Source organism: Pithys albifrons, chromosome 20 (genome assembly GCF_047495875.1).
Source record: "Pithys albifrons albifrons isolate INPA30051 chromosome 20, PitAlb_v1, whole genome shotgun sequence".
NCBI lineage: Eukaryota > Metazoa > Chordata > Aves > Passeriformes > Thamnophilidae > Pithys > Pithys albifrons.
The window spans coordinates 9,263,887-9,278,147 of NC_092477.1; the positions used below are offsets into that span (position 1 = coordinate 9,263,887).

The window sequence follows — 14,261 nt, forward strand, 5'->3', positions numbered from 1 at the left end:
TACCCAGCAAGGTGCAGGCAAGGAGTTTCCTCACTCCACTCCCAGGGCTTCAGGGAGGACAGACAGAACCTCTCTCTCTCTTCTTTCTTTCCCAAAGCAGCCCACACAGGGATGGCTCCAATTTACAGTTCCTGCCTTTTTTCCCCCTCCATTTTGCAGAGAACAAGTATCTTGTAACAAGTCTTCTTTGAGGCGTTTCTGTGGAGCAAAGGGCCTCCTGCCCTGCAGCGACCCTGGGAGCTGGAATGCTCCTGGCTCAGGGAAAAGGGAGTGAAAGTGCCTTGGAAAAAATGTTTTGGGAGGTGATTTTGAAGCCCAAACATGCAAGATAGTGAAAGCAGAGAATGAGATAGCAGAGCTAAAACAATCCATCTATCTCACCCTAATATGCAGTATTATTAGCTGGGCTGCAGGGTGGGTGACTCCCCCAGAGAAGGGAAACCTCTCAAGGTTTGAGGTCTCTTACCTGAGCCTGAGACCCTTTACAGCCCGAAAGGAGAGATCCCTCACTCTGAGACCATTGGCTGAGTGAGTGACAGCCACTGGCTTAGTAGTTTCTTTGGTACTAATTCACAGGGTTACTCAGCACTAATCCTAAACTTTACAGATTTAACCACTGGCCTTGTGTGCGACTAAGTCTGGATCCATCACACCCAGACCCATCTGAGGTGCCCCCAAAGGGGCCCACTCTCAACCTCATGGCTCAACAGGAGGGTCTTTCTTACCCTTTGTGTCTCCAGACTCTTTGTAAATCATTCTAATTTAACTCAGTTTTCCTCTGTGTGTCTCTACCATGCAGTAATAAATAAGGTGAACTTTGCCATCAGATGTACTGAATCTTGGTAAACTATTGTTAAACTTGGAATTCCACTGAATTTATTGAACTCCATTGAATTATTCTTCATTGGATTATTCTTTTACCTCAATAAAACATATTACTGCTTCTCTCTTTTGAGGGAGGTGCATTCCACTCATCCACAACAGTCGTCCTTTAAAGCAAAAAATAAAATAAATCTCATAGTGGGGGTAGAAGTTTATTTCTCAGAGATCCACTCTGCAATCTCTCCAACCAGGCAATCATTGTGCTCCAGCCTGCAGACAATCCAGAGATCTTCATGTTCCAGGGGAAAAACTTTGAAAAACACAAACTGGTTGGATAGAAAAGTCCCCAGTTTTTCAGCTTTTACCCTTCAAACACACAAAGCAACAGAAGTCAAGTGCATGGGAACTGGTGTTATGTTTTCTCCTGCTCTGCCCAGTTTCAGGTCTTGACCTTTATTTCAAGCCATTGAAAGTTCTGGATTTTCAGTAACAATTATTGAAATGTAATTTATCAAAATGACCCTCAAAAAGCAGAGACAGAGTCTTCTTACATTACTTTCTAATGCAACATAAGGGAAATATAAACAAGCCATACAAATACTTGACACAGTAAGAAATTTTGGGGTTTTGCTTTATATTCAGTCAGTCAATTTACAAATAATCACTCTGGGCACAGAGATAAAAGTATCATACAAAGATGTGAGTACAACCTCCATCTTATTGCTTCATTATTGTATTAAAATGTAGAAATTCTTGGCACACCAAAAATATATCTATGGACATGTATATATATTTACATGTTCTGTTTTGCCTCTCTATTCCAAATATTAACAAAAACATTCCAAATGCATTGTTTGGGTGTTACCATGAAATGACATTATAGCTTATGAACAATAATGGACAAAAATCCTTTTTCTATGGGAGGGTTGAGGAAAGTATAAAGTCTACATCAAAAATAAAATCAGGTGCTTTTAAGAACAAGATACCTGTTAAAAGAAACAACTCAAAAGTTGTGCTGTTTCCATCAACACAGATGCCTTAAGATTTTATTATAGAGATTTAAAAGCACATTGAAAGCCTTTGTATAATTCCATGAGTTTTACATAACTTAAAAAAAAAGTTCTGAAAACCAAGTTTGTTCATAAAGGGAAAACAGCAGTTTTCAATTTCCCCAAAAACCAACCAGTGAAAAAATAGTACTTTGAGACATTTATAAAAACAATTAAGATTTCTAAAACCAGGGCTAAATGAAGGTAATAAAAAGTGGCACAAAAACTCAGTTTTCAGTATGAAAGAAGAAAATCAGATGTGCCCATGATGACTTTTCCCATCACTCCACAGCCTGTGAACCTTCAGTTGTGGAGCTGCACCCACTTTCAACCAGATCCATTTGCAGTTCAAAGTGCCAATTAGGGGCTGTTTTCAGGACAGTCAATTAATCACTCTCTTCTTCACTGGAGTCGAAGATGTCGCTGAGTCGGAAAGTCTTTTTCTCCTGACTGGCTGATGAATTGTCAGAATTAAGATCCTTCCCCATTTTTCTTAACTTTTCTTCAAATTCTGGGAGCTTGTGCTCAAACAAAAAATCAATAATTTCTAGGGGAAAAAAGAGAAAAAAAAAGGTGCAGTTTTAATTGGATCTGTAAGAGAACAGGATCTCACAGACAGAAATAATGTTGTCAGTGCTAAAGGCACAAAATATCTGTACTGTTCTGGTCACAGTGGCTGCAGGGACACCAGCACAGGCAAAGATAAATTAAAATGCACAGTCATAAAGCTTTTAAAGCGAAGGTATTAAAAAGAAGAGATTCACAAGCACTGCACGATGATGACATTGAATGTTACCAAAAAAACCCCATTTAGTAAAATAAGGATAAAGCCAAAGATTTTAGCCAATTAGGGGAAAGCTAAGCAGGAAAAAAATGGACTAGAATAAGTATCTTTATTAGATTCAAACAAAAACCTTAAGGAGTATAAACAAACAGCTGGGATACTGACCAGAGAAAGTCTTTCTTTGCCAAAGAGGGACACAGGAGACTTTTAGCCTGTAAAACTGTGTTTGAACAAAGGGTTTAGGGAGATCTCTGCAAAGAGAAGAGTTCAAACAATTAGTTCAAGGAACTATCACAAAGCTGAGTTATTACTGAGTTACCCATTCATGAGAGTGATGCCAGTCAAACAATATCTTAGCATGAGGTAGAAAGGATGCAATTCAAATAGTAATTAAAACAGGTTTTCAAGACAGCAATTCCCTTTGAAGGGAAGAACCTGCACCTTGCCATCACACCTAGTAAATGAAACAAAGTATGTGGAAAAAGAGGAGTTCAGCATTGACAGCACTGGTAATCTCATATTCAGCACTCCTTTATTTGGAAGGCAATGGTTATACTGTATTACACAACCCTATAGTCATCCCTTTTTCCCATTTGTTGATTAACACCTGGAAGCAGACACACAACACACCTCCAATATTTGGAATGCTGAGGGTTGCCTAATGTGGTTAAAAGCAAGTTCCAGATCCTACAGGGATGGTTTCCTTGCCAGGATATACAACTGTGTGTTAATACCCTGTGGTTACAGAGCTCCAAGAACTTTGACTCATCTGCTTTAACTACCCTTTCTGTCCATAAAAAGAAGGGGAAAAGGGTTACCCAATGGCTTCACTGAGCTCTTCCCAGTTTATTTCATTGACATCCTCCACGTTCATTTCATACAGCCTGTGAATATGAGACAGAAACAGTTTGCAGGAGAATCCAAGACACAATTCAGTGCCCCAGCTCCCTCAGTCAGAAGTCATGGGGCATTTAGTAAGAATGGCTGCAAAACACGTATTAAGCTGCAGACAGGCTGTTCTCCCCTGCAAGCTTTTATAAACACAACTCAGAAAAGCAAGAGATACACAAACATTGCAGTGCCTCTGAACTGTACCTTTTAATAAGAGTGATCTTGTTCTGTAATGATTTGGTCCCTTTATCTGCCCTCTGCTCTTTGGACATCTTCTTTGTTAAAATTGAAGTCCTTTGAAAACACAAAAAAACAGGTTTTTCTCATTTCAAGAAACTCCAAGCATCAAGATGCTACTGTTGTCACAGAGAGGCAGAAATCAGGCATTGCTATCACAGCAAAAACACCACCACAAGAACTCATCCCAGCCAGCAAAGAGTTCCTTGTCTCAGACACATTTGAAACACCCCTTTTGTAGTCTACAATGCATTAAATGACCACGATGGCACAAACCCCAAGTTTTGCAGCAGAAATACTCCCCACAATACATTTTGTTGTCTCAGTTGAGTACAAACCCTCACCATTTCTGTTTGCATTGCCTCCAATATCGACTCCCCACTTTAGCTTCAATCTCAGTCCATGGCAGTTGCTGGCACAGCTTCTCACTGTCCACCCAGAGATCCCCATCTGCTCCTGAGGAAGGAGAACCTGCACCTTCCATTTCCAGTTTTCTCCTCAACACCTCCTTCACTGCAGCCTTTAACTTCTGGCACTCTTCCCTTGTCCAAGGACCATAATTAATAGCTAAAATTGAAAAAACACCAGATGAAGGCACAGTTTATCATAAAGGATTAGGACAAAAGGCAAAAGAGCAAATGTTTCACTTTGCATTGCTTTGATTTACAGTGAAAGAAGCAAGGCCTAAAAGACCCCCGAGTCTGTAAAATCTCTTGCTCTGCCTTACCCTGCAAAATTGCCTAACCCAAGTTACTAAGGGAGCACAGCAGAACTCCTGAATGGTTTTGTTCTGCATCCTGTGCCTGAGCTTAAGCAACCATTAGAGAACTGATGGACCAAGAACTAAGGAGCACAAATTAGATAAAACAGGGCATCTCAGTAAGATAAGGTGGCAGCAAGCCAAGATTCTGAGCAAGAGTTTTAGCAAGGACAGTTATGAAAGAAAGTTGAGAAGGTCAAACTGAGGAAGAAGATGGACCAAGGCCAAAAACCCAGAAAAGCACCCCAAGAATTGATGCCAAAAGAATGTAGAAAGCTCTGCCTCAAGCCATGCCTGTGTCCCACCCAATCATGAATATTATGATCACATATTGTAATACATTAATATGCATGAAAGACATTGCAATTATGTACTGTAACTGCATAAATTTCCCTGTTCTGGGTGAGTTTGTGCAGTGGAACTGCCTCACTTCCCTGCACAGAAATAAATACTTTGCTGCCAATTGAAAAGTTTCAGCAGTTTCCTTTATTTCCAAACCTTTTTCAGCTTCAACAGGGATCAGCTTCTTAACACACCTCTAGAAACTCTTCTGCATACCAGACTTGAGGGTTCAGCCTAAACACTAAGGAACAGTCTGATCCCTGGTTTTTATCTTTTAAAACCTGGCAGCCAAATTCCTTCTGCCCTCCTTGTGGAAGAATCTATTTGGATATCAGTTCTGTTCTAATGAAGAGCTGCATCTGTTCGACTTCTTTTCCCTTCTCTATCAGAGACTGTTCTTATCCCTTCCATATGAAAATGCAATCCCTGGTCTGAAGAAAAGGATTGCCACTACAAATTCATTAATTAATTAAGAAAAAGAACACTCAAGAGACTTTTAGGGTACATACAACATAGAGCTCTAAAAACTTCCCAAACTGCATTACACAAAATTATTTTCTTTCCTTAAAATTACATACCTGACTTGATTTCAGAGTATTTCATAGCAACTGAGAGGTTAGAACGGGACATCAACTGAGAAATTTTCTTCCAGTCATTGCCATGCATAGCATGATACTTCTTTAGTTTTTCTTTTTCTTCCTGAGTATACCTAGTTGAGGAAAAGGGCACAGCTGTAAATTCAAACCATTTCCATTAAGAAAAAGAGCTGTAACCTCTATAGGTGATCAGTATTACTCATCACTACCACTTCAAGTCACACCTTAGAACAGAAGAATCAACAAGGACTAGTCAGAAAAATGAACTATCAATTGGGTCACAGTAACTGGCATAAATAGGAGAGAAAATCTTAATTTATATCAATTTTTAATGCACAAATAATCAACAGATAAACTCTGAAATTATTGCCTTACCTTCCTTTATAATTATTTGGGTCAAATATCTTCCTTGCTCTGTAGTATATCAGCCTCCAGGGTCGGGGGATGCCCTCAGCTGGAAGGTAAAGGATCATTTTTAAGAAACATTTCTCACACTGGTGAGGCCCTTAAAAAAAAAAGCCAAAACAAAAACCCAACACCAACACTGGGCAAATGTGACAATGCAGAAGGAACAACTGTGTGAGTGGAACAATCCCAGAGGAACAAATGTGCAGCCTCTTTGATCCTTAAGTCCCAATCCACTCTGCCCTGCCTGGGCTAACACAGAATGAAGCCCCTGAGAGAGTGGACTGAGATGTTACACAAGGAACACGTTTGCCAGGTGAACTCTGAATGTTTTCTAGCCAAGAAAAGCCCAGTAAAATGAATAAAGAGGAAAACCAGAGATGTTTCTATAACAACAGAATTGTAGCCATAAGAATTTTCATAGAATCAAAGAATCAGTTGGGTTGGAAGAGACCTCTGAGATCATCAAGTCCAACCCTTAATCCAACCCCACTTTGATTACCAGATCATGGCACTGAGTGTTTTCCTCAAGTCTTGGAAAACTGACTACTCTGTCTAAAGTCACCCTTTCTGTTTCTGCCCTCACTCACTCACTCACTCAGTCCTGCACCTGCCACCTATTTGTGCTCTAAAAACAGCTGACAATTTCAGACAGGACTTAATCAATCACAACTCCCATTAATAACCTGGCAAATAATGTACTTAAAGCCATAAAGCCCAAACACAAGTTTGGAAGTTCTTTTAAGAGTTATGGGTCTTAGTATTTTATCTCTAAACTCTTCCTACCTGAGAGCAGATAAATAAACTGTGTAAATTATCTACCACATCATCTGACCAGCATGTTCCTTTTTTTATCAAATTTAGCAACATTGGTGCTTTCCAATAAAAATTAGTTTAGAAATCCATCAGCAGGCTGTGGAATGGAACACTCAGGCTGTGGAATGGAACACTCAGGTGTTTGAGAAGGAACTTCAGTACTTACAGATCTTCTCACAGAACTGGTGCTCTGCCTTGAGGCGGTTGATGGCCTCTCTCTCCTCTGGAAACCTCGAGGTGAACAGGAGTTTTTCAGCACTGTCTATTCCAGTGATCATTAAGAACTCATCAACATTCTTCTGGATTTGATCGTTTTCCTTCTTTGTAAATCTGCCAAACTTGACAGCAACACCTAAAAGAGACAAAGGTTAAAACAGCCAAGTCAAACCTCAAGTACCACCTATTGTACTTTTAGGTTTTAGCTCAGATCCATAAATTCAAGGGGAAAAAAGCAGCAAAACAAGCTGTGAATGTGTAATTCACACACAGAGTTTAGACTGCAATTTGATAACGAGGAAATAGATGCTACAAAACAGAAAATATGTCAGTTGGAACAAAGTGAACCACTCCATGGATGCAACAGACATGACACAAGCAACTGTTTTCCCTCTGTGGCACAGCTGCACATCCTTCCTCACTGCAACAGGATTTTAGAGAGCTAACCTTGTTTTTTAAAGGCTTTGAACCTTGCCAGGTCTCTTCCAGCCATTTTCCTGATTGAACTCTCTGATATGTTCCTCACATGAGGAATAAACTCTTCCAATTCTTGTCTTGCAGTATCCAAATCCACAAATGAGGACAGGAGAGAGTCCAAGAATTCATCATCACCCAGACTCCCCTCATCAGAGCCTGCCATCTCAGCAAAGGAATTGCTCTGAGTCTTCTCTTTCTTTGATGCCAAGGGTTCTGGGGGCCTGATATTAAAAGAAAAACCACAAACATAAAATAAAATATACCACTAGACCTCAAAACAGAGATTTTTGTCAGCATCTCTACCACTAAAAGAATGAACATGTTCATTAATTGGAGAACAAGGAATACTTCACATGTCCACCCACTGTGTTTCCAACCTTTTAACACAGATGTAATTGATTATCAAATTTCTGTATTTACAAGAGGCAAAGAGTTTTCTGAAGATTTCAAAGTCCACAAAACTCTCACACATGGACACACTGAACTAACAGTGTCTCTTGCTACCACTGGCCCACAGATTTTTTCCATCTGTCTCTCCCTAATGCACTTACTGTGGCTTCGAGACACTATAAAAGCATCAAGAGCTACTTCCATGACCATTTATTGGCACAGAATATTAAATTCTTTAGCTGACCTTACTACTTGTGGGGTGCTGGCCCCTCTGATGGGTTGAAGGAGATGCCTCAGCCCCTGAGGGGGTGCTCCAGCCCAGGACAAAGGCTTTCAAACTGATAAGATTAACACAGGGGGAGTGTTGTTTAAGGAATGACACGGCCCTCCCTCTGCGATATCTTCTCTAACTGCTCAAAGGAGCCACTCAGGCATCTGCATCACCATCACCCTCCCTTACATTGACTTTTAGCCACACAAACCACATGGAAGGAAAAAAAGGTATAAAAAGTGTTTGGAGTTTAAAGTCCAGAAGAGGAGAGAGAGATGCCAGTGTCTCTGTGAGGGGAACTGCTGCAGCTCCTCTTGGAACAATGGAGGGGTGAGGAGACCTTCATGTGCTTTCTATTTTTTCTAACTTTACTTTCTTACTTTCTTTCTTACTTTGATTCTTACTTTATAAGCATTTCTTGTACTAAATGTGTTTTGCTACCCTAATACTAATAACAGTAACTTGCTTCACACTTTGCTATTTATATTGGTTATTGCTTTTTGCTATTCCTGCTTTTTAAGAACTTGCTTCCCACTTTGCTACTTTACTTTCAAAGTGCAGTTTCTTTTTTCAACATGTGTGTTGATAAGAAGCAGCTCTTTTGTTTTGTGTTACAGACAGAGTGGTGTGCAAGATATTTCATTGTCTTATGTCACTGAAAGAGTGTCTGGATAAGTGTTTTATGTGGCTGTTTTTAGTTAGTAGTTCTTTGTTGCTGGTTTCTGTCTGTGGGGAAGATGGGATAAGTTGCTGTGTTGTAACTTGAGTTTGGTGTGTTTGTCTCTGTAGAATGTTTTGTGCTGGTTTCTTTTGGGGTCTTTTATCATCAATTAAATCCAATCTTGCAGCTGAACGTTCTCACCAGCAAAGCTGGGGAGCTGTTGTGAGAAAGGTTCTTTTCTGGCATTAAATGTGGCTTCATATTGGAAGTCAGAACCCCTTCCAACCTGTCAGTTAAGAGACAGACAGTGTGGGGAACATCAGGCTCTGATTCTCTAGAAGTGTTTATTGCTAATGATTTTCTCCCTGGCTGAAGTGAAGCTTCACATCAGAGCTCAGAACTCCTTCCATCCTGTGTGCTGTCAGTGAGAGGACAGACAGTGGTGGGCACATAAGGATCTGATTGTCTGGAAGCACTTACAGCTAATAACTTTTAATTAAAACAGTTAAGACTAGAAATCTTTGCATTTCTGTCTCCCTTTTCCCTTTCACTACTTGCACCTGCTCTCTGTAAATACCAAATTTAACCAAGGAACTCCCTTCTTTTTCCCTCCACTTTTTTTTTGCTACATAGAATCAGAGAATTGATTGAATATGAATTGCCTGAAAAGAAATCACTTCTGTATCTGGTTTTTAAAGAGGAGAAAAGAGATTGAAAACAAAGCCAGTGTATTCTTACAAACTGTTATTGCATCTCCACAAGACAATTCAACTTTTAAAGTAGATCCACAGCATCTCAATGTGCTGTGTAAGTGTAAAGTTTTTCTTCAAAACATACATGAAACACAAGGAAAAATCTGTGAACCCAAATGAAACATCTTTGGGGGATCAGGGAAGGAAAAAAACCCAACCCACAAACCAACCCCAAACTTACATCTCATCAGACTCTGAAGAACTTTCTTCTGCAACAAAAGCCTCACTTTTAATTTTCTTTCTGTAACTTGCTGGAGGATTCTGAGCTCCACCAGCTGCTCTGATGGGTGTGGAAAAGTCAGCAGGTACCTGCACTGAGAGCTCACTGGTGGCAGAAGCAGCACGAGAGTCTCCCTTCTCTGCTGGTAAAGGACACCCTTTGTCCTTCCTTTGCCTGTTTTGATTTGGAGACAACAAGGACTGCTCTGCAGTTCCATCTGTGTCCTCCTGCCTGTCCTGGCCACTGCTGCTACTCCTCTTCTTGGCTTTCTCTCTGTTGTTTTTGCCCTGACTTTGGGGTGGAGGCACCTCACACTCCTCATCCACTTGAGGCAGTTCTGCTTTTCTCTTCTTCTTCTTCTTCTTCTTCTTGGGAGAGGTTTTCAGGTAGACATAATCCACAGAGCTGTCCTGGCAGCTCCCAGGGCTGCCCTGGTTCACTGGCACACAGGTGACATGGCTGTGCTCAGCCCTCCTCTCCCTGTCCTTCCTCTTCCTCTTCCTCTTCTGGGAAGCCTCTGCTGGAGCCCCGTTGCTGACTCCCTGCTCCAGCCTCACAAAGTAGTTGGCAATGGAGGGTTGTTGTTTCTCCTCCTCACTTTTGGATTTTTTCTTCTTCTTCCTGCCCTCCTCCTGCTGTGCTGCTTCATGTTCAAACAGCAGAAGGGAAGCCTGGCTGAGCCCTGGGCCCTCTGCACTCCCATCATTCTCATGGTGGCTGTTGCACCCCTCAGGTTTCCTCTTCTTCTTCTTCTTGAGGAAAACCTGCCCTTGAGAATTAGGTGTGGGTGGTTGTCCTTTCATTTTCTCTTAGAAAAAAGACAAGAGTTTTACTGAGGTCCTGTAATCACACAGCACAAACCACCCCCAGAAAAACCCAACAAAAACCACAAAACCCACCCAAAACTTTAAAAATTAAACACCTCATTTTATGGTGGAAACACACAATAAAAAGACACTTACTTTTCAACCCAGCTGGTTTTGCAAACTGCTTGTGAAAACCTGATGCCTCCTGTGAGGAGCAGATGTGCATCACAGCTGCACTCAGCCCAAAAGTGCCCTCCTGGAACAACAAAAGACACACCTTAATGAGTTTGATAACGATTAGCTTGGACTCTGAATGGCTAAGGAAAGTCAGATTGTCAGTTCAACTCTACTTTCAACACTGAAGCAGCAACAAGCTACAATCAAATAATAGAAAAAAACATAATTATCTAATTAGAATAGAATAGAATGGATTGGGTTGGAAAAGACCTCCGAGATCATCAAGTCCAACCCTTGGTCCAACTCCAGTCCCTTTACCAGATCATGGCACTCAGTGCCACGGCCAATCTGACCTTAAAAACCTCCAGGGATGGGGAATCCACCCCCTCTCTGGGCAGCCCATTCCAATGCCTGAGCACTCTCTCTGCAAAGAATTTTTTTCTGCTCTCCAATTTCCCCTGGCAGAGCTTGAGCCCATCGTGCCCCCTTGTCCTATTGCTGAGTGCCTGGGAGAAGAGACCAACCCCCACCTGGCCAGAACTTCCCTTCAGGCAGTTCCAGACAGTGCTGAGGTCACCTCTGAGCCTCCTCTTCTCCAGGCTGAACACCCCCAGCTCCCTCAGCCTCTCCCCACAGCACTTGTGCTCAAGCCCTGGAATTCCGCACCCTCAAGGCAGCTCGCAGCGCCGGCCACCCCTCGGGCATCCCCTCCTGGCGGGGCCGCAGCGGGCAGGCCCGGCCCGGCTCGCACAGGCCCCACACACAGCCCAGGCCGCGACCCCCCCGCCCGGCGCCGACAGGCCGCGACCTCCGCGCCCGCCCCGCCGCTCCCCTCCGCCGGCCCGGGACTACCGTGGGCACACCCAGAGCACGCACAGCGCTCTCGGAGAGCTCAGGAACGCTGAAGGACCCTCAGGGCCCCGCCAGGCCCGTCCATGTCCCCGCCGCGCCTCCCGCCGCCGCCGCCACGCGGTGTCCGCCCGAGCCGCCGGCCCCCCGCGCGCCGCTCCCACCGCGCCTTCCGTTCCGCCCGCCGGAAGCGGCCCCAGCCGGACCAGTCGGAGCAGAGCACCGACCGTTGCCTGGAGACGGAGACGCCGCTTGGGGGGGGCGGGACCCGGAGAGACTGAGAGACCCCCGGGATTGGGAGAGACTGAGAGAGAGCCCCCCGGGATTGGGAGAGACTGAGAGAGAGACCCCCGGGATTGGGAGAGACTGAGAGAGAGACCCCCGGGATTGGGAGAGACTGAGAGAGAGACCCCCGGGATTGGGAGAGACTGAGAGAGAGACCCCCGAGATTGGGAGAGACTGAGACAGAGACCTCCGGGATTGGGAGAGACTGAGAGACCCCTGGGATTGGGAAAGAGACTGAGAGAGAGACTTCCGGGATTGGGAGAGACTGAGATAGAGACCCACGGGATTGGGAGAGACTGAGAGAGAGACCCCCGGGATTGGGAGAGACTGAGAGAGAGACCCCCGGGACTGGGAAAGAGACTGAGACACCCCGCCCCGGTACCAGGAGTGCAGAGAGAAACCCCCCGGGACTGAGAGTGAGAGACCACCGAGACTGGGACTGAGAGAGACTGAGAGACCCCCCCGGGACCGGGAGTGAGAAAGAACCTCCGGGAGCGGGAGAGACCCCCCCGGGACCGGGAGTGAGACTGAGACACCCTCCGGGGACCGGGAGTGAGACGCAGAGAACCCCCCCCGGACCGGGAGAGAGACCCCCCGGACGGGATCGGGAGAGAGACCCTCCGGGACTAAGAGTGGGAGTGAAAGAGACCCCCGGGAGCGGGACCGACACTGAGAGACCCTCCCGCGACCAGGAGAGACCTCAGGGACCGGGAGTGAGACTCAGAGACCCCCCGGGACTGGAACTGAGACTGAGAGACCCCCCCAGGAACCGGGAGAGAGACACTCGGACTGAGACTGAGAGACCCCAGGGGCTGGAACTGACTGAGAGACCGTCCGGTGCCGGTACCAGGACCGGGACTGAGAGAGACCCCCCCAGTCCCGGGCCCGCGGGGTGGGCCCCGGCAGGAGCAGCGGCCCCGTCGGAGACCCCCGTGCTCGGAAGCAGCGGGAGCACCGACACCCCCCGGGCATGGCGGGGTCCCGGCGGCGGCCCATGGGCTTGGCCGAGGCGGGCCCGGGCACCGAGAACGAGCGGCTGGGCGTGATCCGGCTCAGCATGTTCCGCAACCCGCTCATCATCAAGGTGAGACCCCCGAGCCCCCCCGGCCGCTCCTCTGCGGGAGAGTTTCCCGTTAAAGTTGAAAGCAGGAGGGGGGGTTGTGTTTCCTCGCTGCTCCTTGGTAGTTTAAGCCCCCAGTGGTCGCAGGTGGGGATGGGCACAGAGTGGGGCGGGTTCTCCCTCCCTGGGTCGGGGGTTTTCCCAATTCACAGTCCTACGGTTTGTTTGGGGAGCTCGGGGACTGAGATGTCCCTGAGGTGGCTCTTCGTCCCCCACAGCAGAGGGGTCGTGCAGGGGGCACACAAACTGCAACCACCCGAGTTACCACCAGCACTGGTGCCCAGGGAGGTGCTGGGGTCCCATCTCTGAACTACCACCAGCACTGGAAGGGGCTGCCCAGGGTCCCATCCCTGGAGGTGTCCAAGGAACGACTGGACGTGGCACTCGATGCTCGGGTGGTTGATGGGTCACAGGTTGGATTTGATGATCTTGGAGGGCCTTTCCAACCTTAAGGATTCTGTAATTAGGATTTTTAAACCTGCTGTGGAGGTGCTGGTCCCTTCACGAACTCCTAACGCTTCTCACCTTGCCAATTCCCCTGCCCTGCGCACCGGCCCGGCTCGGGGCGGGCTTTGGGAAGTTTTAGGCGTCTCCCTTGGGTTGGTTCCTCCTCCTCGACCTCCACAACCTCCTTCACTCCGCTTGAACCCCCGCCTGCCCCGGACCCGCCGCATCCCGAGCAGCCTCTGGAAATGCAGCTCTCGTCCCCTGGATGGCACTCGTGGAACAGCTTCGTGCCCGAGCATCGCTCCCAGCGGGGAACCAGCGCCGAGCCGGGCACCGACGCCTCGTCCGGCTGCCCTTTGCCCCTCTCCCTGCCCGAGGTTCTGCTCCAAAGCCGTGTTTGCCGTGACACTTGAACGGCGGAGTTCAGCTCTTTGAGCTCCCCCTTGGTAGTCTCATCCCGGCTTGGAAGTCGGCCAGAAAAAAATTTGGAATATCGCTGAAAGTTCGAGTCATTGCAGTGTTGAATATCTTCTCTTGTTTTCTCATGAAATTCTAAAAATCTGTTTGGAAATTACATCAGAAAAAAAAAAGCAGTCTTTGCATCAGAACTCAAGAGCAGCTTCACTTGTTCAAATCCACAACTTCTCCTTACTTTCTGTTTTTCTGGATCCTGTAAATTTGATGGGATGTACCTTTGCTTAAATGTGAGTGAGGGGTGGGATTTCTCACCTAGTTGCCCCCCAGGAGGAGCTGTGGGACAGGGAGTGTGAACCTCCTCGGGATGAAGACAGCCCCACACCTTCCCCTCCCTCCAGACTGTTCCTGCCTTTCTCAGCAAAGTGTGCTGGTAAATACATTTGTAGGTGATGCTTGAATATGTATCAGAAT

General features: G+C 45.9%; 2 protein-coding genes across 4 annotated transcripts in view; one reads left to right on the plus strand and one right to left on the minus strand.

Annotated features, from left to right (window-relative positions):
* Positions 1-1,436: 1,436 nt before the first annotated feature.
* On the minus strand, positions 1,437-11,652 carry TTF1 (transcription termination factor 1). 3 transcript variants are annotated; one of them, XM_071574499.1, is made up of 12 exons: positions 11,549-11,652; positions 10,652-10,751; positions 9,651-10,497; positions 7,366-7,616; positions 6,869-7,054; positions 5,857-5,935; positions 5,464-5,594; positions 4,128-4,350; positions 3,751-3,840; positions 3,474-3,539; positions 2,821-2,906; positions 1,437-2,418 (listed from the first exon to the last, which is right to left on the minus strand). In XM_071574499.1, the coding sequence occupies exons 2-12, from the start codon at positions 10,719-10,721 to the stop codon at positions 2,258-2,260; spliced, it is 2,190 nt and encodes a 729-aa protein (XP_071430600.1). In that variant the 5' UTR covers positions 10,722-10,751; positions 11,549-11,652; the 3' UTR covers positions 1,437-2,257. The 3 variants fall into 3 exon arrangements, with proteins under 3 accessions (XP_071430600.1, XP_071430601.1, XP_071430602.1); XM_071574500.1 differs by having other exon boundaries at positions 11,525-11,652; XM_071574501.1 differs by lacking the exon at positions 11,549-11,652 and having other exon boundaries at positions 9,651-10,495; positions 10,652-10,741.
* A 1,124-nt stretch (positions 11,653-12,776) lies between these two features.
* CFAP77 (cilia and flagella associated protein 77) overlaps positions 12,777-14,261 on the plus strand; it is a 59,396-nt gene continuing 57,911 nt past the window's right edge. Inside the window, exon 1 of the mRNA XM_071574502.1 lies at positions 12,777-12,890. Within this exon, the coding sequence (XP_071430603.1) occupies positions 12,777-12,890 (114 nt within the window). The remainder of the gene's footprint in view (positions 12,891-14,261) is intronic.